At 32.0% G+C, this 22,568-nt stretch overlaps 2 protein-coding genes across 3 annotated transcripts; both read left to right on the top strand.

Moving 5' to 3' along the window:
* Positions 1-5,796: 5,796 nt before the first annotated feature.
* LOC103488191 (protein NRT1/ PTR FAMILY 1.2-like) lies at positions 5,797-8,922 on the top strand. The gene is made up of 4 exons (XM_017044457.2): positions 5,797-6,351; positions 6,432-6,649; positions 7,266-7,810; positions 7,999-8,922. The coding sequence occupies exons 1-4, from the start codon at positions 6,246-6,248 to the stop codon at positions 8,873-8,875; spliced, it is 1,746 nt and encodes a 581-aa protein (XP_016899946.1). The 5' UTR covers positions 5,797-6,245; the 3' UTR covers positions 8,876-8,922.
* Positions 8,923-12,479: 3,557 nt separating this feature from the next.
* LOC103488189 (protein NRT1/ PTR FAMILY 1.2-like) lies at positions 12,480-22,394 on the top strand. 2 transcript variants are annotated; one of them, XM_051082255.1, is made up of 5 exons: positions 12,480-12,775; positions 12,860-13,077; positions 13,658-14,202; positions 14,444-15,279; positions 22,311-22,394. In XM_051082255.1, exons 1-5 carry the CDS (start codon positions 12,670-12,672, stop codon positions 22,349-22,351), a joined length of 1,746 nt encoding a protein of 581 aa, XP_050938212.1. In that variant the 5' UTR covers positions 12,480-12,669; the 3' UTR covers positions 22,352-22,394. The 2 variants fall into 2 exon arrangements, with proteins under 2 accessions (XP_050938212.1, XP_008445024.2); XM_008446802.3 differs by lacking the exons at positions 12,480-12,775; positions 12,860-13,077; positions 13,658-14,202; positions 14,444-15,279 and adding exons at positions 19,440-19,920; positions 20,001-20,218; positions 20,746-21,290 and having other exon boundaries at positions 21,475-22,394.
* The last annotated feature ends 174 nt before the right edge of the window (positions 22,395-22,568 follow it).

The following is a 22,568-nucleotide window of genomic DNA, read 5'->3' as shown; positions in this document are numbered from 1 at the left end:
GCTTCGACATAACCCCAACCAAGTACCAACCTGTCCATAAGTACTCGGCTCTTTTTCAAAAGATGAACAAAAAGAAAAGGATGAAAACGACAAATTTGCCACTTTCTTATCTTACATGCAGAAGTGTGCATAATAGATCGAACAACCAAGTTAATCAATCAAAACCAACCAAACTGAAGATGATTGGTTAGGGATAAGGAGAGGTTCGACAAGTGTTTAGTGTTGGTTATAAATTCAAATCGATAACATTTTTAAAATATTTCAAATACTTAAACCGATGGACGGACCAACTGTAGTTTTTTACTCCTTCATGGTTGAGGTCAGTTTAGACATTACCAACAATAGTATCAGTTTGATAGGAAAACCGATTTTGACTAGTTGATGTTGTGTTAAAAATTATTTGACAAGTTTGATGAATTTAGATTGAGTAAGGGAAAAAGATAATTACTTTTACTACAACAACCGTTACGAGACCTCAAAAAAAAAAAAAAAAACACAGTAATTATTGATGTATTAACATTTGAGTTGGTGAATAGGTCGGAGAGAAAACAGAGTTAGTCTCTAAAAGTAACTTTTTTTCTTTTTCCTTTTCAAATTCAAATTTTGTTTTCATCTCCCTACTCTATTCTAGTTTCCAAATCTCTAAATGATAGGATCCCATGTGATCATGTTTCAACTTGATTTTTTTGTCTTAAAAAGAGATGAGCCACAATACATGAACACAACTATTGGCTTATATAATTTGAAATCTAAGATATTAACATAAAGGTATAGCTTTCATATTAGAGAACACGTGTATAGACTTCTTAAATGTTAATTTTAACGAATGAACAATTAGGATCGATTTACGAACAATTTTTTAAGAAAATTCTGACGATTAAGTTTAAATTGATTCATTTACGAAATTAAAGTTTAAAAATTTAATTCATACAAATATAAGTCAGCAAAATACATAGCAGATGTGTCTTTTAAGCAGTATTTTTAAAATTGTATTGTGTTTAAAAAGTAACAAAAATTGCTATGGTGGGTATTAAAGTTGATGGGAAAAATGAGATATCAATATCCAATGAGTATGTCTCAAGAAACGGTGGAAGATTAGAGTCCACTCTTAATCTTTCCTTTCTTGCTTTTCATTCATTTCCTTTTTCCATTTTAATTTTCTCCTGTAGGGTGTTGACCAATTGAGTGCTTCACAGATGATCTGTCACTCTCAATTTAAATACTTTTCACAAATTTGAATATAACATGTTGATAGATGACTCAATCTATTATCTCAATAAAATCTGTAGTTCGTATTAAACATAAACGTATATGTCATCAAAAACAAGCATAGCTCACTTAGCATGCAACATATGTCAACTAAGAAATCCATGGTTTTTAAATCTTCCCATCTCTTTACAAGGAAAAATGGGAGAAAATAAATAAACTTAGAATCTAAGAGTAATCAAAGAAAGACAAATAAATCAAAAGGCAATTTTATTTATTTTTATATGAAAAGGTTGAGAACCATTTTCTTCCTCTTCCTTACTAGCTTAAAATTCTCCTAACTACATTTTTACATCTTAGAACTCAACCTACACATAGTTCTTTTTAGACCTTTGAGAGCAAACTCAATCATTTCTATGTATTACAGCAAACTATTACACAACTCAAACTATTACATTAAAGATCTTCGTACAAATAAATTTAAATTCAGTTACAAATATAACAAAATTTACCAACAATCTATAGAAAATGTCCAAAAAGCATATAAAGTGTCGTATCCTTTACTATTCTACCTTTTCCCCAACACATTGAGATTTACAATTAAGCAGTATGCTCCGCAAAATAACTCTAGACATGAACTATGTATCATGCTTTGCAAGAAAACCCAATGCACGCTGTGCCATGCAACACATGGGCTTACTAAAATCTATGAATTGCATTATGCTTTCTAAACTATATGCTTCGTGCCAAGAAACCATAGCACGCTCACAGCATAAATGGTATGCTTTCTTTTCATACAATTATATTATATCATACAGCAGACATAAGCTTCCCCAACAATATACAACAATTTTATCACACAACAAGTTATAAGTCATATGTATACACAAACTGAAATGAAGCAACAGAAATAAGATTACACTAAAAAGTTCAGCTCGACACCTTATTTAGAGTGTTCTACAACAACAGACTAGTGAGTTCTCGAGAGTTACAACATTCACAAGTTTGAGAAGGCTAGCTAAAACTCACCAAAACAAAGGTGGGACCTTGTTTGACAATTATTTGAATGAGCAGAATAACAATCCAAAGCTTTCCACAGGTTCAAAGAGTGTCAAGCCGCCAAATTTCTAACATCCCTACTCAAATGTTTGCAGATTAAATCCATCATGTTCAACATATTAATGTGAATATTATTCCAAAAGCTTTCCAGGAAAGATATTGATATTACAACCTTCACCAAATGTCTTTGTTTTCAAGTTTGGTGGAAAATCTTTTGGGTTTGTTTTGATCTATGATTACCTAAAGTCAGGAAGAACGTTATTTGTTTACCAAAATAATTCTATCAAATAAGTAAGTTCTCAGAAACAATAAGTTTGTCATAAAAATCATACAACTTATGGAATAATGTGTTGATGATACATAATAACCATTTTACCTTGGGCTCTATTTGGTAACATTTTAAGTAATGTCATTTTCTCATTGAATCTCTCGAGACAAAAATTTGTTAGAGTACCTAAAAAAGTGCAATTCCACTTTGTTAAGCTGTACAACTCTTTGTCCTCATTGCCCCACAAACGGTTTGTTTTTACTAGTCAAATCATAACCTCCAATCCAAATAACCGAAACTCTTACTGACCACCTTGATATAAAAGCTTAAAGATAGTCACCTTATTTTATCCAAACAAAATCTCTACAAGAGCGTATTCTCTCCATCCACCATAATATATATGTCTATTAATAATTGTATAATCTCTTCTGTTATCTTCTCCTTCCAATAATGAAGGCATCGTCCCATTATCTTAACACGTTCATCCATTTTGCTAATCTTACTATCTCAAAAATGAACTTCATTTCTCAGTACATCAGTCATTAACTCGAGCTGTATAACAAAAATTTGCATCCCATCTCATTCTTTTACCCCAAGATTCTTTTATGTGGTTTTGATGTGGATTTCAATTGATAACTCCACCACAATAACTCCAATTCAAGGAACAACAATAACTCGTTAGATAAAATCTGCTAAAGGTCACATTTTCTATTTGGTAGTTCCTCCAGGACAAGGTTATCTTTTTTTACTGTGTTAAGAGGAAATCATCTCTTTGATTGGGACCAAATGTTGTGTATTATTTTGGGGATGACAAGGTTCCAGATCATCTACAATGGCCTTGTGAGTTTGCTAGATCAGTGTGGAGCAGCTTCTTCTAGGCATTTTACTTTGGCTTGGCACAAGGGGATGAAGAATAAACTATTTTATGCTAAGATTTTTAGAGGGGTTGGAAGACCTTGGGGTGAGGTGTCACCTTGTTAGATAGCACATCTATGTATGCGAGGGTGAGTAGATACTAATTTCGAAAGACAAACAAATACTGAAAAGTAATAAAATCTCATCAAAATCAAAAGACCTTTGTAATCAAATGCTGCCTGCTCCAAGAAACAGAGTTTAGATGCTAAAGCTACCATACAAGATCATCTTAGTGTTCGATTCTAAGATCAACCATTTTTAGTTCACCCTGTGACATTCGCCCATCATCTTCTGTCGTCCTAAATCTTAACCCGAAATAAAAAACCATAAACCATTGTCCCAAATTATTTAAAGACAAATGGTTTTTCAAAATGTAAGAGAAAACACATCAGTAACTTCATTAAGCCGTAACAAGAAAATTGGGGGGAAATGTACAAACAAAAAGGGTTTAAAGAGATGAGCATGTAAAGGGAACAGAGTGCATAAATGAGTATATTTAATGGCATCCACTATGTTGTCCAAAAGTATTGGAGGGTAAGAAAGCCTAATAAAAGCACTAAATCTCCCGCAAGGTTTCAAAAGTTTAACCAGACATAAACTGTTTCAACCCTTAAATTCAGGTTCGAATAATAAATCTTAAAACTTAAATCGAACTATCATGGCCCAGACCCAGGATATGGAAAGCAGATTCGGCATTTCTTTGTGTTCTCCCTGCAACCCGACGACATCGTCCTTGCTTCTAAATGCTGCATTTTATCCTCAATCGTATGCATCTTACTCAGAAAGTCACCGAGCATAAAATTGCTTCAAGGTAAGCACTTTGGAGTTACTATGATTCAACCATCAAAAAGGGAAGAAAGGTTCACTTATGTTGGTTTTATGTTCTCAAAATCTCTCGTTCGAATGTGATATCCGTTCATATTTTGCTCCTAATCTCGAAGCGTTACACGAACTCACTGTGTTGGGATTGAAATCACGTCGGTTTTTCTTTTTCCCAATCAATGACTTCATCGAGACCAGTTGCTTCGTTTATCCCCTCCGACACCGGAGTCAATATCAATCGCATAAGAGATCGCCCGTCCTCTTCTTCTTCCAATACATACATTTGAATATTTGAGGATATTTAGCGAGATGGTGAAAGAGCAAACTTTTATTAAAATCTGATTTTCTCAAACGAAACCCCAAATCGGAAGAGAACAAAAAAGAGGAAACTGCAAAAGGGAAGAAGAGAATGGTCGGCGTTGATGGAGAGGGTGAGTGGGGAATATCATCTAAGTGCAAACCCAGAAACAACCGGCGCCGACGACGGTAACTCTTTGAAAACCTTTGACTTTGACCGTCGAACACCTGTCTATATTCTAATAACGGTTAGTTCGTTTATTTATTAATGGCTTAATTTTATTTCTTCCCTAATTTTATGGGTTTTTCATTCATTAGTTTATTTTATTTCTGAAACGAACCAAATCGTCTAAAAGAAAAAAATAAAATCCCTTCCTTTCCATGACTTTCTTTTCTTTCATATTTACATAAAATTATAAAATATATTTTATTTTTATTTTTAAAATTTAAATTAGAATACAATATAAAATGATATTAATTTTTTTTGGACAAGTATCAATCCAAAAATGGCACAGTTAATAATTACATTGTATTCAAAGTATTTGAAATAGAGAAAGAAATAGCATCCTGACAATATTTCTAAAAGAATTGTAAATGGATCTACACGTTCATTAATCGTTGATGAATTATACTTGCAAACAAAAAAAACATCACAAATGGTTTCAATTAATATATTCTATTGTGTATATTGATTAAAATATTAATTTGAAATTTAAATTAACACAGTTATAAAAATTAAATATTTAGGGTTTACTATTTGTTGTCACAAAATACAAATACAAATACAAATACTTGTTTAATTTTTTTCTATTGACGTGGCATCCATGCCCATGCTCGTTTCCCTCGTCTCCCTTCAACACGATACGTGGCGCCTCTTGACTCGTGTCTAAATTGTTCTCAAAAAAATACAAAATACATTTAATAATGATAAGTTGGCTGGTGACACGTGGCATATAGAATTTGGTTCTTTTCCTTTTCATTAATATCAAAATTTTCTTCTTTTTTTCCCATTTTAATGGTTAATAGTTAAAATGAAAATGAAAAACATTGCTAGAAATTATGTTTTCGTATTTCTCATTGATAAAATTTGGAACTTTTTTATATTTATAACAGTAATTTATTTATGTTTGTACGAACGTAAATATTATTGGAGGTAGAGTAAGAAAATCAAACTCGTTTATTTCATATAATTCATGAACACAAATTACAATAGTTAACAAACTATAAAGATTCCAAAATTCAATTGAAACAAATCAATAGGTGAAAATGAAAGGATCCAAGTTATGGTATATAATGTGAGGTGGTTGATCTTTTTCTTCCATAAGATCATGTTAAAGAAGGATATAACTGAAGTGTAAAGGAATTCTTGAATCTCAACTAATCTTGTAATGGACGTCATGAAATTTTGGAGCCATCGACACCACAATGCGAGTATCCACACTCGAGCTCAAACAACACCGAAAAGCCCAATTTAACGACTTCAATGAATTTGAAATTATTGTCAAATTTCTTGATTCTATTGTCTTCATTTGTGATACAATATCTCTTGTCTCTTTATTTGATTTCGGAGTTGTCTCAACCACATAACTGATATCACAGATGAAGACAATAGAATCAAGGAATTATCTCAACCACACAACTGTTCATCCAATTTCTCCATTTTCTCTCTGTTTTTGAAATGGAAGATCAATTGGTTGTCGATGAAAACAGAGGCATGGAAGAGCCACTGTTGAGCGACACCGATGATGGCAAAGGAGGCTTAAGAACTTTGCCTTTCATTATCGGTAATCAATTTTTGTAGAACTGATTTTTGCGTTCTTGTGTTTGTTTGTTAAATTAGCTGATTGTTCTTCGTCCTCATCAGCTAATGGTACATTTGAGAAAGTGGCGAGTCATGGTTTATCGCCGAGTATGATACTCTATCTGACGGAGGTTTATGGAATGAAATCTGCTCATGCTTCTAATGTCATCTTTCTTTGGTCTGCCGCCACAAATTTTACTCCGATCATCTGTGCTTTTCTTGCTGATTCTTATTTCGGTCGGTTTTCAATGATCGCGGCTGGCTCTATCTTCAGTTTTTTGGTAATCTCTTATTGTCTTTTATATGATTACCCAAATCTTACAATGATTTTTCCATTTTCTGCGATGTGGAGAAGATTTTGTATGCACAGAAGACAAAGTTGTATGATTATTCTTTCCTATGATTATCTCTTTCACTAGACAAGCAATTCAGACTCTGATTTGAGCATTGTTCATATATTATGACCCCCATGAGATCACAATCAAAGCTGTATAAATGGAAAACAATATATAGTACACGTTTAGTTTTGGGTGAAATTCACCTAAGAACACATATTTAATCATCCAAAATTGATTTCATTTTTAATTTAAAACTTATATGCAATTTTCTGGTTTTGAATGAATAAAAGGAGTGATTTTTAAAAATGATAAAAAAATAATTTTAATCATTATGGAACTATCTTATGTTCTATGTGTAAACTGCCAATTAAAAAGCACGTTTGACTGAAGTTCTAACTTTTCCAAAAAAGCCTTTTACGTGGATGAGAAAGAAGAAAGGAACAAAAGATTCATTTACTCTTCTCTTTTTGGCAAAAGATTCATTTACTCTTCTCTTTTTGGTGTTGGTTTGGCAATTGCTGTAACGTTTACTTGTTTTTGTTTCTATCTTTTGTAATAGGGAATGTTTGTTTTATGGTTAACTGCGATTATTCCACAAGTAAGGCCTTTCTGTGATAAAATTAATGGCTATTGCGATGCCCCATCAACACCTCAACTATTGCTTTTATATTCATCTTATGCCATAATGTCCATTGGATCTGGTTGCCTTCAAGCATCCCACCTTGCCTTTGGTGCAGATCAGTTGTACAAGGAAAGCAAATCCAATTCAGGCATTTTGAACAGTTATTTCAACATATGTTATATTTCAATTGCAGTTGGAACACTTATAGGAATGTCATGCATTGTGTATATTCAAGATCGCATGGGTTGGGGGATAGGCTTTGGAGTCTCGGTTGCACTCATGTTATTAGCTACAATAACTTTTCTCTCGGCCTCATCCTTATATTTGAAGTCGATGCCAAGCAAAAGTTGGTGTGATGGGCTTGTACAAGTTGTCTTTGCCACTTATAAGAAGAGACACATGCAAATACCATTTGTAGGCACATTTGAAATGTACCATCATGAAACTGGGTCACTGTGTGCTTTGCCAAGCAACAAGTTAAGGTACAAAGCGCATGCCCTTTTGTCATTAGTAATGCTTCTTACTTTTTATTAAGGATGCATCGGCTTTTCTTTATTACTGCCTAATTTTTACCTTTATGCTTTTGTTCTCAAAACTTTATCGTTCAAATTGACAGAATACCTTTAATTAAATTTTGAAGATATCTACTTTACCTTGTTTGATTCTCAAGGTTTTTGAACAAAGCATGCATCATTAGAAATTTTGAGGAAGAGCTAACTTCAGATGGGAAGGCTTCAAATCCTTGGAGCTTATGCACCGTGGAACAAGTTGAAAACTTGAAAGCCCTCATCAGGATAATACCATTATGGTCTACTGGGATCCTTTTCTCTGTATCTTTGAGTCAATCATTCTATGTTCTTCAGGTTGCATCTATGGATCGACACCTTACTTCGAGTTTTGAAGTTCCCGCAGGCTCATTCAGTGTATTGATAGTAGTTTTTGTAATAATATGGATTATACTATACAATTGTTTAATACTTCCTCTAGCATCCAAATGCAGAGGAAAACCAACCCATCTAAGTGGGAAAACCAGAATGGGATTGGGGATCCTTTGTTGCACCTTAAGTCTTGCAGTATCAGCAATCGTCGAGGGTGATCGTCGTGCCTTAGCCATAAAGGAAGGGTTCTCCAACGACCCAAATGCAGTGGTAAGCATGTCTGCATTTTGGACGCTACCACGTTACATCTTGTTTGGTATGGCAGAGGCTTTTAATGCGATTGGGCAAATCGAGTTCTTCTACAACGAGCTTCCAAAAGCCATGTCCAGTGTAGCAACCTCTCTTTTGGGGCTGAATTCGTCTGTAGGAAACTTGGCTGCAAGTTTTATAATGACTACCGTTGATAATTTCAGTAAAGCAGTAGGAGGAAAGAGTTGGGTTTCAAGTAATATTAACGATGGTCACAGTGACTATTATTATTGGTTGCTTTTTGGTTTGCTGTTTGCTAACTTTTTGTATTTTCTGGCATGTAGCAAGTCTTATGGTCCTTCCAAGGAAGAATCAGCAGGTAGATCTACTGCTGAAGATTATAACAATACTGTAAATTAGTTTTTTTTTTCTTTTATAAATAAATGAGGCTTATCAGTTAATACTCATATTTATACTAAGTATGAATTTTTTTTTTATTATAATTTAGTATTTATTAGTTTACTATATTTTATAAATATTTGAGTTAAATAAATTAGAACGTTTCAAGGTATGCACCTAAAATGTTTTCACATGTTTTCAACTTAAAATAAATTGAATCCTTAAATGGACGAGTAGCTGTATTTTTCAAAGACGTTTGAGGAGGTTCAAGGACTAGTTAGACTGATTGTCACGAAGGTTGCTCCAACTCAAACAAAATTGATGATTCAATTCACCGCAAGGCATGTGACGAGCATATCAGGGTTTGAACAGTGGAAGCAAGTTAAAAGCTTAATCCACATCTATAAGAGTATTATTAAGAATTTCTGGGGTTGTAGTTTCTCCCTTCCATGTGTTAAACCACGCTCCTCCTCCAACTTCCAATGCTGCCATGTTACTTGTGACATCCAATACAATCTGCATAGCAACAATTGTACTAAACTAACTATTAAATATGAAGAGCAGTGACTAATTTTTACATACCACTAAGAATTGACAACGAGGCTTTAACCACCTTAAGGATTTATAACCAGTGAAAAATTTCCAGGGAGAATGCTAAGATTACATGATAGTAGTTTCTCTATGTCTATACACATGTAACGTGTTTGCATAAAAACGTCTAAAAAAAGAAGGGTTTTAAAGGTGAGTCTTGTACTTGTGAATCTTTTTTAGTATAATAAATGTGGGATAGAGAATTGAACTCATAACAATTTTTGTGAAACAAATAAGATCTAAAGGTAAAATGTTACCAAAACTCTTATCTTATTATTATTTTTTTATAAAGTATATTCGACTTTTTTTAGATTTATGGTTTTTCATTTATTTTTAAATAATCATGATTATTTGTCGAATTGTAAAAGAAAAAGAAAAAAAGAAGTTTTAAGAATTTCATCCAATAAAATTTTGATTTTTTAAAACAATGTTAAACTTGTAAACAACTTGTTTATTTGTTTTCTTCTCTATTTTCTATGAGTTTATTAGCGATACTCTTATTAGCAATATGAATAGATTTTAAAGATCTAATATAAATTTTGTTATACTTGTAATTTTTTACATTTTATTAAGTAGGTAAGTATTTTGAGCATGAATATTATATTTGCAACCGTGCTTAGTTAAATAGGTGATTTGGAAAAAAAGAATTATTAACTTAATTTTTGTGAACAAATATCAATCTAAAAATAGTAAAGTTAATAATCACGTTGGTAACCATTAAAATAACACCTTAATAACTTATTTGACACGATAGGAAGTAGTAAAAATACGAGAAAGAAATATCGTTCCAATAATATTTCTAAAGAAATTATAAATGAATTTTTAAGTTCACTTATATAATTAAAAATTGTGTCTATTTAAACCTTAAATTTTAATATCATATTTAAGAAAATCTATCAAAATTGATTCAAGATTTAAATTGATTTACTCGTACAAATTATTGTTTATATTGATTAAAATATTAATTTGAAATTTAAATTAACACATTTATAAAAATTAAATATTTAGAGTTTAATTTTTGTTATCATAAGAAACAAATACGGATAGTTGTTTAATGTTTTTATAGTGACGTGGCATCCATTCCACCATGCTCGTTTCTCTCTTCTCCCTTCAATCCGACACGTAACGTATTTTATTTCGTATAGATATTGTTCCCACAAAAATACAAAATACATTTACTAATGATCGGTTGGCTGGTGACACACTGACACGTTAGTTTCTTGTTTACTATTTAGTAAATGTGGCATAAAGAGTTGCAGCCTTTGTAAGAATCTAAAGGAAAAATTATGAAATTTTTATATTGTAAAACTAACAAATTTAAAAATAAATAGTTTTTTGACAGTTGTTTGTATATTTAATTATTTGTTGTATTTATTATATTTACGGTATGAGAGGTGGTATGTGTGGGTTTTTTCTAATTTTTTTTAACCTATGATACAATTTTTCTAAATAAATTGGTTATTTTCCTTTTCATTAATATCAAATTTTCTTTTATGGTTAATTGCTGTTTTCAAACTCAGTTGAGCTTTAAAAAAATAGTTTTATAGCAATTAAACAATTATTTCACCTAATCTATTCATTTGTTTTCAAAACCATTTATTAACTAAAGTAAGTGTGTATTTAATTTAGCTTGGTGCAAGTAGTATTTAATTTCAAAATTAAGTTATTTTTTAAGAAAAAAGATATACATTTTAAGAGTGTATTTAAAATATTTTGTCAAAATAGTTAAAATAAAAATGATTTTTTTATAAAAAAATCTCTGATCAATCTAAACGATACGAGAAATATATCTAATGTTTTGTTTCGAGATAGTTGCAAATGTAGCAATTATATTCAAAATAATTAAGTATATAGCAACATTTTAAAAAAATTGCAAATAGAACAAAATTTGTCCAAATCTATCAATGATTGATTGGAGTTTATCATTGATAGACTATGCAGTAAATGTTAGTCTATCACTAATAAACCATAAGAGTCTATCAACGATAGAAATAGATTTTGCTATACTTGTAATTTAAATTACTAAATATTTAATAATTATTCTAAAAATGGTAATTACCCTAGCAATGTTGTGAATTGTTATGGCCTCAAATCTCACCAAACACCTGGGCCCAACATGAAGACTAGATCTAAGCTCATCTTCCAACTCCACGTTAACTTAAAAAAGAAAGAAACCTTTTCTTTGATAGGTCTAAGTTAGGAGCTTATCAAGGTTCCCTTTTAATAAAAGGAAAGTGTGATGCAGTGTTTATTTAAAAAAAATAAAATGATTTTGAAAAAGTTAATGCTGGATTATTTTATAAAATTTTTTAAATAAAATAATAGTTCTTTTACTGACACTTTTTTCTAAGTCAATCGTGTTAAGTCAATCGTGTTAAGTTTATTGTCGGAAAGATATAAGTTTCAGAATTCACAAATTAACATCATTATTAATATTTTTTTCAACGTGGACTGAGAAATGATTCGATTTTTAGATTTCATAAAATTTGTTCGTACTACCAAACGTTAAAATTTGGAATCATTGTGTTAAAAAATCTTATCAAACATCGTGTTAACAAAGAGTGATGGTTTAGAATAATGTTGATAATAAGAATAGAAATGGTCGATAGATTTCTTTTGTAAATGAAAGAGATGGATACAAACTTAATTTAAATTAATAATTCAATTATTTTTAGTTATGAACTAAGTTAATTATAAATCCTATTATTAGTATTCAAATTGTTATTGAAATTAAATAGATAATAATATGTTTATGTTTTACTTGTATTCCTTAAAGAATATATATATTAGGAATATGGATTAAAGAACAATACATAAATGTTATTCTTAGGATATCTTTTATAGGATGTAGAGTAAGAGAATCCAAATATGAGGTGGTTGACCTTTCTTCCAAAAGATAAGGTGAAGGAGATAAGGTGAAGGATCTAACTAAGCAGTAAAGGTGTTATTGAATCTCAACAACTCTTGTCATGACGTCATGAAATTTTGTACTCATTGACAACAAAATTCGACTTTAACGACTTCAACGAATTAATTACGGTCAAATTTCTTGATTCTATTGTCTTCATTTCTGATATCAGTTATGTGAGTGAGACAATTTCGAAGCCATTGTGGCCCGCCCGAATTGGAGATTCAAATAAACGAATATCTCCTGTTTCTTCATTTGATTTCGGAATATTAACCAACTGTTCTTCCAATTTCTCCATTTTCTCTCCGTTTTTGTAATGGAATATCAATTGGTTGTCGATGAAAACAGAGGCATGGAGGAGCCACTGTTGAGCGACACCGATGATGGCAAAGGAGGCTTAAGAACTTTGCCTTTCATTATCGGTAATCGATTTTTGTAGAACTGATTTTTGCGTTCTTGAGTTTGTTTGTTAAATTAGATAGCTGATTGTTCTTCGTCCTCATCAGCTAATGGTACAATTGAGAAAGTGGCGAGTCAAGGTTTAATGCCGAGTATGATACTCTATCTGACAGAGGTTTATGGAATGAAATCTGCTCAGGCTTCTAATGTCATCTTTCTTTGGTCTGCCGCCACAAATTTTACTCCGATCGTCTGTGCTTTTCTGGCTGATTCTTATTTCGGTCGGTTTCCGATGGTCGCGGCTGGCTCTATCTTCAGCTTTTTGGTAATCTCTTATTGTCTTTTATTCCTATATAATTACCCTAATCTTACAATGATTTCTCCATTTTCTGCGATGTGGAGAAGATTTTGTATGCACAGAAGAAAAAGTTGTATGATTATTCTTTCCTATGATTATTTCTTTCAGGAGAGAAGCAATTCAGACTCTGATTTGAGAATTGTTCATATATTATAACCCCCATGAGATCACATTCAAAGATGTATAAATGGAAAACAACAGTACATGTTTTGTTTTGAGTGAAATTGATATCATATTTAATTTTAAACTTAAATGTAATTTTCATATGATAAAATCTGGTTTTGAATTAATAAAAACATGTTCTGAAGTGATTTTTAAAAATGATAAAGAGTAATTTTAATCATTTGAGAACCATGTTATGTTCTATGTCTAAACTGTCTATTAAAGAAAATGTTTGACTGAACTTCTAACTTTCCCAAAAAGGTTTTTATGTGGATGAGAAAGGAGAAAGAAACAAAAGATTCGTTTATTTTTCTCTTTTTGGTGTTGGTTTGGCAATGCTATAACGTTCACTTATTTTTCTTTTTGTTTCTTATTTCTGTAACAGGGAACGATTGTTTTATGGCTAACTGCAATGATTCCACAAGCACGGCCTTTTTGTGATGAAATTAGTGGCTATTGCGATGCCCCATCAACACCTCAACTGTTGCTTTTATATTCATCTTATGCTATAATATCTATTGGATCTGGTTGCGTTCAAGCATCCTACATTGCCTTTGGTGCAGATCAGTTGTACAGGAAAAACAAATCCAATTCAGGCATTTTGGACAGTTATTTCAACACATGTTATATTTCAGCTGCACTTGGAGCACTTGTAGGAATGTCATGCATTGTGTATATTCAAGATCGCATGGGTTGGGGGATGGGCTTTGGAGTCCCGGTTGCACTCATGTTATTAGCTACAATAACTTTTTTCTTGGCCTCACCCTTATATTTGAAGTCGATGCCAAGCGAAAGTTGGTGTGCTGGGCTTGTGCAAGTTGTCTTTGCCGCTTATAAGAAGAGACATATGCAGATACCATTTGTAGGTACATCTGAAATATACCATCAGGAAAACGGGTCATCGTGTGCCTTGCCGAGCGACAAGTTAAGGTACAAAGTGCATGCCTTTTTGTCATAGTCATAACGATTCTTACTTTAGATTAAGGATGCATCAACTTTGCTTTATTAATGCCAAATTCTATTCAAAATTAAAGTGTTTGTTTACCTTTATGCGTTTGTTTCCGAAACTAACTTTGTTAAACCAGTGATATCCATTCAGATGGTGTTCAAATTGACAGAAAAACTTTAATTAGATTTTGATGAGATCTATTTTACCTTGTTGGACTCTCAGGTTTTTTAATAAAGCATGCATCATTAGAAATTCGGAGGAAGAGCTGACTCCAGATGGGAAGGCTTCAAATCCTTGGAGCTTATCCACCGTGGAACAAGTTGAAAACTTGAAAGCCCTCATGAGGATAATACCATTATGGTCTACTGGGATCCTTGTTTCTGCATCTTTAAATCAATCATTCTATGTTCTTCAGGTTGCATCTATGGATCGACACCTTACTTCGAGTTTTGAAGTTCCCGCAGGCTCGTTCAGTATGATGGTATTAGTTTTTCTAATAATTTGGATTACACTGTATGACCGCTTAATACTCCCTCTAGCATCCAAATGCAGAGGAAAACCAACCCGTCTAAGTGCGAAAACCAGAATAGGAATAGGGATTCTTTGCTGCACCTTAAGTCTTGCAGTATCAGCAATCGTCGAGAGTGATCGTCGTGCCTTAGCCATAAAAGAAGGGTTCTCCGATAATCCAAATGCAGTGGTAAGCATGTCTGCATTTTGGACGCTACCACGTTACATTTTGTTAGGTATTGAAGAGGGTTTTAGCGTGATCGCACAAGTCGAGTTCTTCTACAATGAGCTTCCAAAAGCCATGTCCAGTGTGGCAACCTCTCTTTTGGGGCTGAATTCATCTGTAGGGAACTTGGCTGCTAGTTTTATAATGACTACCGTTGATAATCTCAGTGAAGCAGTAGGAGGAAGGAGTTGGGTTTCAAGTAATATCAACGAGGGTCACAGTGACTATTATTATTGGTTGCTTTTTGGTTTGCTGTTTGCTAACTTTTTGTATTTTCTGGCATGTAGCAAGTCTTATGGTCCTTCCAAGGAAGAATCAGCAGGTAGATCTAGCGCTGAAGATTATAAGAATATTGTAAGTTAGTTTTTTTTTCTTTGTTTTTTTAAATAAATAAGGGCTTATTAGTTATTACTCAGATATCTATACTGAAGTATGAACTTTTTTTAAAAGAAAAAGAAGTATATTTAGGCTGTGTAGAGGAAAATAAATAATTAAGATTTGAGTTTGCGTATTAATTAGAGTTTGTACTTATCAAAAAAGAGGAGACGAAACTACTTTTAGGACTAATGGATAAATAAGATCTCACGATTAATGAATAAATAAGATCTTAGACTTTCGATCTTCAATCTCACAATTATTTGAATTAAAAATAATAGATTTTGTAAATATCTGACTTTTTGTACAAATTTAAATTCTTGACCATGTGTCAATTTATGAGCCAATTTTACAATTACCCAAGTTGATAATTTATAATTACAAGGGTTGATAATTTAAGCAATAAAATTAAAATCACAGAAGAGATGGTGTGATTTAATAATTATAAAGCTTAATAGTTTAACCAAGAAAATTAGAGAAATTATTGTAAACTTTTAAACATTCATAGACGTCTATATTAGAGTTCATGATTGATAGATTGATCGGCATCTTTTAGTTTACTATATTTTGTAAATATTTAGATTTATTTTGTTATATTGGATAAATTAGATTCTCACTATTGAAGTTCCGCCGAAATTAATGACTATATACACTATGCAATATTAAGGTCTGTACCCAAAATGCTTTCACATGTTTTTAATTCAAAATGAGCTGAACCGTTAAATAGACAAGTAGATGTACCCTACATGGCGTTTGGGGAGGTTCAAGGGACTAGACTGTATGTCACGAAGGTTGCTGGAACTCAAACGAAATCGATGATTCAATTCACCGTATGGTAAGGCATGTGATGAGCATGTTAAAAGCTTTGATCCACAGTTATAAGAGCATGCTTAAGAATTTCTGGGGTTATAGTTTCTCCCTTCCATCTGTTAAACCAAGCTCCTCCTCCAACTTCCAATGCTGCCATGTTACTTGTGACATCCAAAGAGTTGCACTAAACTAATTACTAGGAAATATGAAGCGCAGTTGATATCAAAAAATATATATCTCTAACTTGAGTAATTTTCATATACCACTCAGAACTGACAACGAGACTTTAGCCACTATCAGGATCTATAACCAGTAAAAAAAACTCCATCAATGATGCTAAGATTACGACATAGTAATTTCTCTGTGTTTGTATACATATAACATGGCTGCATGGAAACGTCTACTGTGATGGTATTAGAAAAAAGGAGGGTTTTGAATATAATGTTATACTTTTGGGTAAGTGTGGGATGGGGGAATTGAATCCATAACAATTTGTGTGAAATAAACGCTAAAGGCAAATGTTTCGAAACCCTCATCTTATTATTTATTATTGTTCTTTTTTATAAATATGTTTATTTCATCCAAATGTGTTAATTAATTATGGTTTTTCATTTATTTATAAATAATCACTTAAATTTTTTGTCAAATTTTAAATAAAAAAAAAACAAGTTTTAAGAATTCCATTCAATAACTAAATAGGTGATTTGGCCAAAAGAAATTTATTAACATAATTTTTTTTACAAATATCAATCCTAAAATGCTATAGTTAATAATCATGTCGTCACGGAAACATTAAAATAACACTCCAATAACTCATTTGGCATCATACGAAAGTATTTACAATATGAAAGAGAAAAAAATATTATTCCAATAATATTTCTAAAAGAATCGTAAGTAGATTTGCAAGTTCACAAATTAGTGATAGATTTATACTCACGGAACTTGTAAAGTATGAAATTTAAACTCTAAACTAAAAGTTATAGGACGTATTTAAACATTAAATTTTTATAATTATTATATCTAACAAAAACATCACAAATGGTTTAAATTAATATATAGGAAAAATTTTAAATTAATATACTAATAATTCAAATATGAATCTGAAATTTAAATTAATAAATTTACAAATATTGAATATTTAGGGTTTAATATTTGTTATCACAAATTACAAATAAAAATACTTGTTTAATTTCTTTTTCTAGTGACGTGGCATCCACCCCACACTCGCCTCCCTTCAACCCGACAAGTGGCGCTTCTTTTTCGTCTAAATGTTATTATCAGCAAAATACAGAACACAAATACTAATGATCAGTGGGTTCGGCTGGAGAGACGGTGACACGTTAATTTTTAGTTTAGTAAACGTGGCATAACAAATTAGGTTATTTTCCTTTTCATTAATATCAATTTTCTCTTCTTCTTTTTCCCCATTTTAATGGTTAATTGCTGTTTTCAAACCCAGTTGGGCTTTAAAAAAAAAAAAATAGTTTTATAGCAATTAAACAATTATTTCAATTAATCTATTCATTTGTTTTCAAAAACGATTCTTCAACTAAATTAAGTGTGTATTTAATTTAACTGGTGCTAAGTGTTTAACTTCAAAACTAAATTAAAATGTAGAAGCGGTTTTCACAGCTATTTAAAATATAGTTTTAAAAATATTTTAAGAATGTATTTAAAATGTTCTGTCAAAATACTTAAATTTTGGAGAAAAAAAATCTTTAGTCAATCTAAACAAATATGAGAAATATATTTAATGTTTGGTTCCAAGTTAAAAAAGTGCTTCTAACATTTCGATTTATGCATGTTTCAACAAGTGAAGTCGCACTCAAAATATCTTTCTAATGTTATAAATGTAACTTTATTTGATATGCTACACAAATATTGGTGCAATGCTCATAATGGTTATGGCCTTAAATCTCACTTAAGACCTATGCTCAACTGAATGACCGGATCTAAGATGATATTCCAAGTCCTCATTAACATAAAAAGAAAGTTTTTCGTCGACCGGTCAAGTTAGGAGTTTATCAAAATTCCCATTTAGTAAAAGGAATAAGAATCGAGTTGAACCCCCTCTCTAACCACTTAACCATTGTTCTTACATGTGACATTAAATATTAAGAATCGAGTTGGACCTCTCTCTAACCACTTAACGAACTTAGCATGCTTACATGTCACAGTAAGTATGATGCAATGTTTATTTAAAATAAATCATTTTGAAAAAGTTAAAACGTTCGATGACTACTCAAAATATCTTTTGAAATGTACTTTAAGTCATTTATATTAAATTTTTTTAAATAAATTAAGACTTTTTTATAAGACAATTAAAATCGATTTCATTGTCACGAAGATATGAGCTACAAATTTTGCAAATCGACATTATTATTAATAATTTTCCATGTCAATCTATTTTTAGACCATATAATTTGTTAGTACGGCCAAAATTTGAAATTTGGAATCATTAAAAAATTTTCCTCCAATTAAACAATAATATATTAAGATAAATGATAAAATAAAGTAGACCCCCACCCCCACGTGATACACGTGAGTTGATAATTCAAAGTTAAAATTTTTTACCAAATATTGTGTCAACAAAAAACGAATCTTTAGAAAAATGTTGCTCATTACCCAAAATTAAGATATCCAAAAAATCTAGCCTTAAAATTTTACACATATATTGGCAAGAATTAGTGATGGTTGATAGATTTTTTTGGTAAACAAAAGAAGAGGTAAATAGTAAAAAATAACAAAAAGGACCCACTATTTATACTTTATGACAAAATAGTACAATGAATTTTTGTTCGGTAATATTTTTGTCACAGAATGTAAATAACTGTATTCTTTATTATTCTTGAGAAAACTTTAAAAGAAATCGATACACACTTAATTTAAATTAATAATTAAATTATTTTTACTTGTGAACTAAGTTCTAAATCCTATTACTGGTACTCATATTGTTATTGAAATTAAATAGATAATAATATTTTGTGTTTTATGTATATTCCATAAAATAATATATTAGGAATATGAATTAAACACCATTTTTTAATATAATAAAAGATGAAGTTTTAATGATAAAATGATAAGATAGAGTCTAAAATTTTAGTTTTGTTATTTGTGATCAAACATAAATATTAGATGTAGAGTAAAAAAATCCAACCTTTTAATTTCATATAAGTCATGAACATAAATTAAAATAATTAACAAACTATACAAAATTAAGATTCTAAAATTCAATTGAAACAAATCAATAGGTGAAATTGAAAGGATCTGCGTTATGGTATATAATAATGCGAGATGATTGATCTTTCTTCCATAAGATACGGTGAAGGATCTAACTAAAGTGTAAAGGAATTCTTGAATCTCAACCACTCTTGTCATGGACGTCATGAAATTTTGGAGCCATTGACACCAAAATTCGAGTATCCACACTCGAGCTCAAACAACACTGAAAGGCCTACTTTAACGACTTCAATGAATTTGAAATTACGGTCAAATCTATTGATTCTATTGTCCTCATTTGTGATATCAGTTATGTGAGTGAGACAATTTCGAAGCGATTATGGCCGGCCCGAATTGGAGATTCAAATCCACGCATATATCTTGTTTTTCCATTTGATTTCGGAATTTAACCAACTGTTCATCCAATTTCTCCATTTTCTCTCTGTTTTTGTAATGGAAGATCCATTGGTTGTCGATGAAAACAGAGGCATGGAAGAGCCACTGTTGAGCGACACCGATGATGGCAAAGGAGGCGTAAGAACTCTACCTTTCATCATCGGTAATCAATTTTTGTAGTACTGACTTTTACGTTCTTGTGTTTGTTTGTTAAATTAGCTGATTGTTCTTCGTCCTCATCAGCTAATGGTGCACTTGAGAAGCTGGCGAGTCAAGGTTTATCGCCGAGTATGATACTCTATTTGACGCAGGTTTATGGAATGAAATCTGCTCAGGCTTCTAATGTCATCTTTCTTTGGTCTGCCGCCTCAAATTTTACTCCGATCATCTGTGCTTTTCTCGCTGATTCTTATTTCGGTCGGTTTCCGATGGTCGCGGCTGGCTCTATCTTCAGCTTTTTGGTAATCTCTTATTGTCTTTTATTCATATATAATTTATATAATTACCCTAATTTTACAATGATTTCTCCATTTTCTGCGATGTGGAGAAAATTTTGTATGCACAGAAGAAAGAGTTGCTATGATTATTTCTTTCACGAGACTAGCAATTCAGACTATGATTTGAGAACTGTTCATATATTATAACCCCCATGAGATCACAATCAAAGATGTATAAATGGAAAACAGTAAAATATGTTCCATTTTGGGTGAAATTCACCTGAGAACACGTAATTAGTCATCCAAAATTGATTTCATATTTAATTTAAACTTCAATGCAATTTTCATATGAAAAAATCTGGTTTTGAATTAATAAAATCATGCTCTCAGTGATTTTTAAAAATGATAAAAAGTAATTTTAACCATCATATGTTCTATTCATTTGTTTTTCTACTCGTATTTTTCTCTTTTTGGTGTTGGTTTGGCAATGCTACAACGCTTTTTTGTTTTTGTTTTTGTTTTCTTTTCTTTATTTCTTACTTTTGTAACAGGGAATGTTTGTTTTATGGTTAACTGTGATGATTCCACAAGCAAGGCCTTTATGTGACGAAATTAATGGCCATTGCAATGCCCCATCAATACCTCAACTGTTGCTTTTATATTCATCTTATGCCATAATGTCCATTGGATCTGGATGCCTTCAAGCATCCTACCTTGCCTTTGGTGCAGACCAGTTGTACAGGAAAAACAAATCCAAATCAGGCATTTTGGACAATTATTTCAACATATGTTATATTTCAGCAGCACTTGGAACACTTGTAGGAATGTCATGCATTGTGTATATTCAAGATCGGATGGGTTGGGGGATGGGCTTTGGAGTCCCGGTTGTACTCATGTTATTAGCTACAATAACTTTTCTCTCGGCCTCATCCTTATATTTGAAGTCGATGCCAAGCAAAAGTTGGTGTGCTGGGCTTGTGCAAGTTGTCTTTGCCGCTTATAAGAAGAGACACATGCAGATAGCATTTGTAGGCACATCTGAAATGTACCATCACGAAAATGGGTCACTGTGCGCCTTACCAAGCGACAAGTTAAGGTACAAAGTGCATGCCCTTTTGTCATTAATAGTGCTTCTTACTTTAGATTAAGGATGCATCGACTTTTCTTTATTAATGCTAATAATTAACATTAAATTAATCATATCCATTCAGATATCATGCAAATTGACAGAAAATCTTTAATTAAATTTTGAAGAGAACTTTACCTTGTTTGACTCTCAGGTTTTTGAACAAAGCATGCATCATTAGAAATTCTGAGGAAGAGCTAACTTCAGATGGGAAAGCTTCAAATCCTTGGAGCTTATGCACCGTAGAACAAGTTGAAAACTTGAAAGCCCTCATCAAGATAATACCGTTATGGTCTACTGGGATCCTTGTTTCTGCATCTTTGAATCAATCATTCTATGTTCTTCAACTTGCATCTATGGATCGACACCTTACTTCAAGTTTTGAAGTTCCCGCAGGCTCATTCGGTGCGATGTTAGTAGTTTCTCTAATAATATGGATTACATTATATGATCGCTTAATACTCCCTCTAGCATCCAAATGCAGAGGAAAACCAACCCGTCTAAGTGCGAAAACCAGAATGGGATTGGGGATTCTTTGCTGCACCTTAAGTCTTGCAGTATCAGCAGTCGTCGAGGGTTATCGTCGTGCCTTAGCCATAAGGGAAGGGTTCTCCGACGATCCAAATGCAGTGGTAAGCATGTCTGCATTTTGGACGCTACCACGTTACATCTTGTTTGGTATGGCAGAGGCTTTTAATGCGATTGGGCAAATTGAGTTCTTCTACAATGAGCTTCCAAAAGCCATGTCTAGTGTAGCAACCTCTCTTTTGGGGCTGAATTCGTCTGTAGGAAACTTGGCTGCAAGTTTTATAATGACTACCGTTGATAATTTCAGTAAAGCAGTAGGAGGAAAGAGTTGGGTTTCAAGTAATATTAATGATGGTCACAGTGACTATTATTATTGGTTGCTTTTTGGTTTGCTGTTTGCTAACTTGTTGTATTTTCTGGCTTGTAGCAAGTCTTATGGTCCTTCCAAGGAAGAATCAGGAGGTAGATCTACTGCTGAAGATTATAACAATGCTGTAAATTAGTTTTTTTTTTCTTCTTTTATAAATAAATGAGGCTTATCAGTTATTACTCAGATATCTATACTGAAGTATGAATTTTTTTCCTAAAAAAAGCGTATTTAGATTGTGGAGTGGAAAATAAATAATTAGGATTTGAGTTTATGTATTTCTTGATGTTTGTACTTTATGAAAAATGAAGAAGAGACTAAACCAGCTGATAGATAAGATCTCAGGATTAATG

Source organism: Cucumis melo, chromosome 3, assembly GCF_025177605.1.
Source record: "Cucumis melo cultivar AY chromosome 3, USDA_Cmelo_AY_1.0, whole genome shotgun sequence".
NCBI classification, from domain to species: domain Eukaryota; kingdom Viridiplantae; phylum Streptophyta; class Magnoliopsida; order Cucurbitales; family Cucurbitaceae; genus Cucumis; species Cucumis melo.
This window is presented reverse-complemented; position numbering and strand designations above follow the sequence as displayed.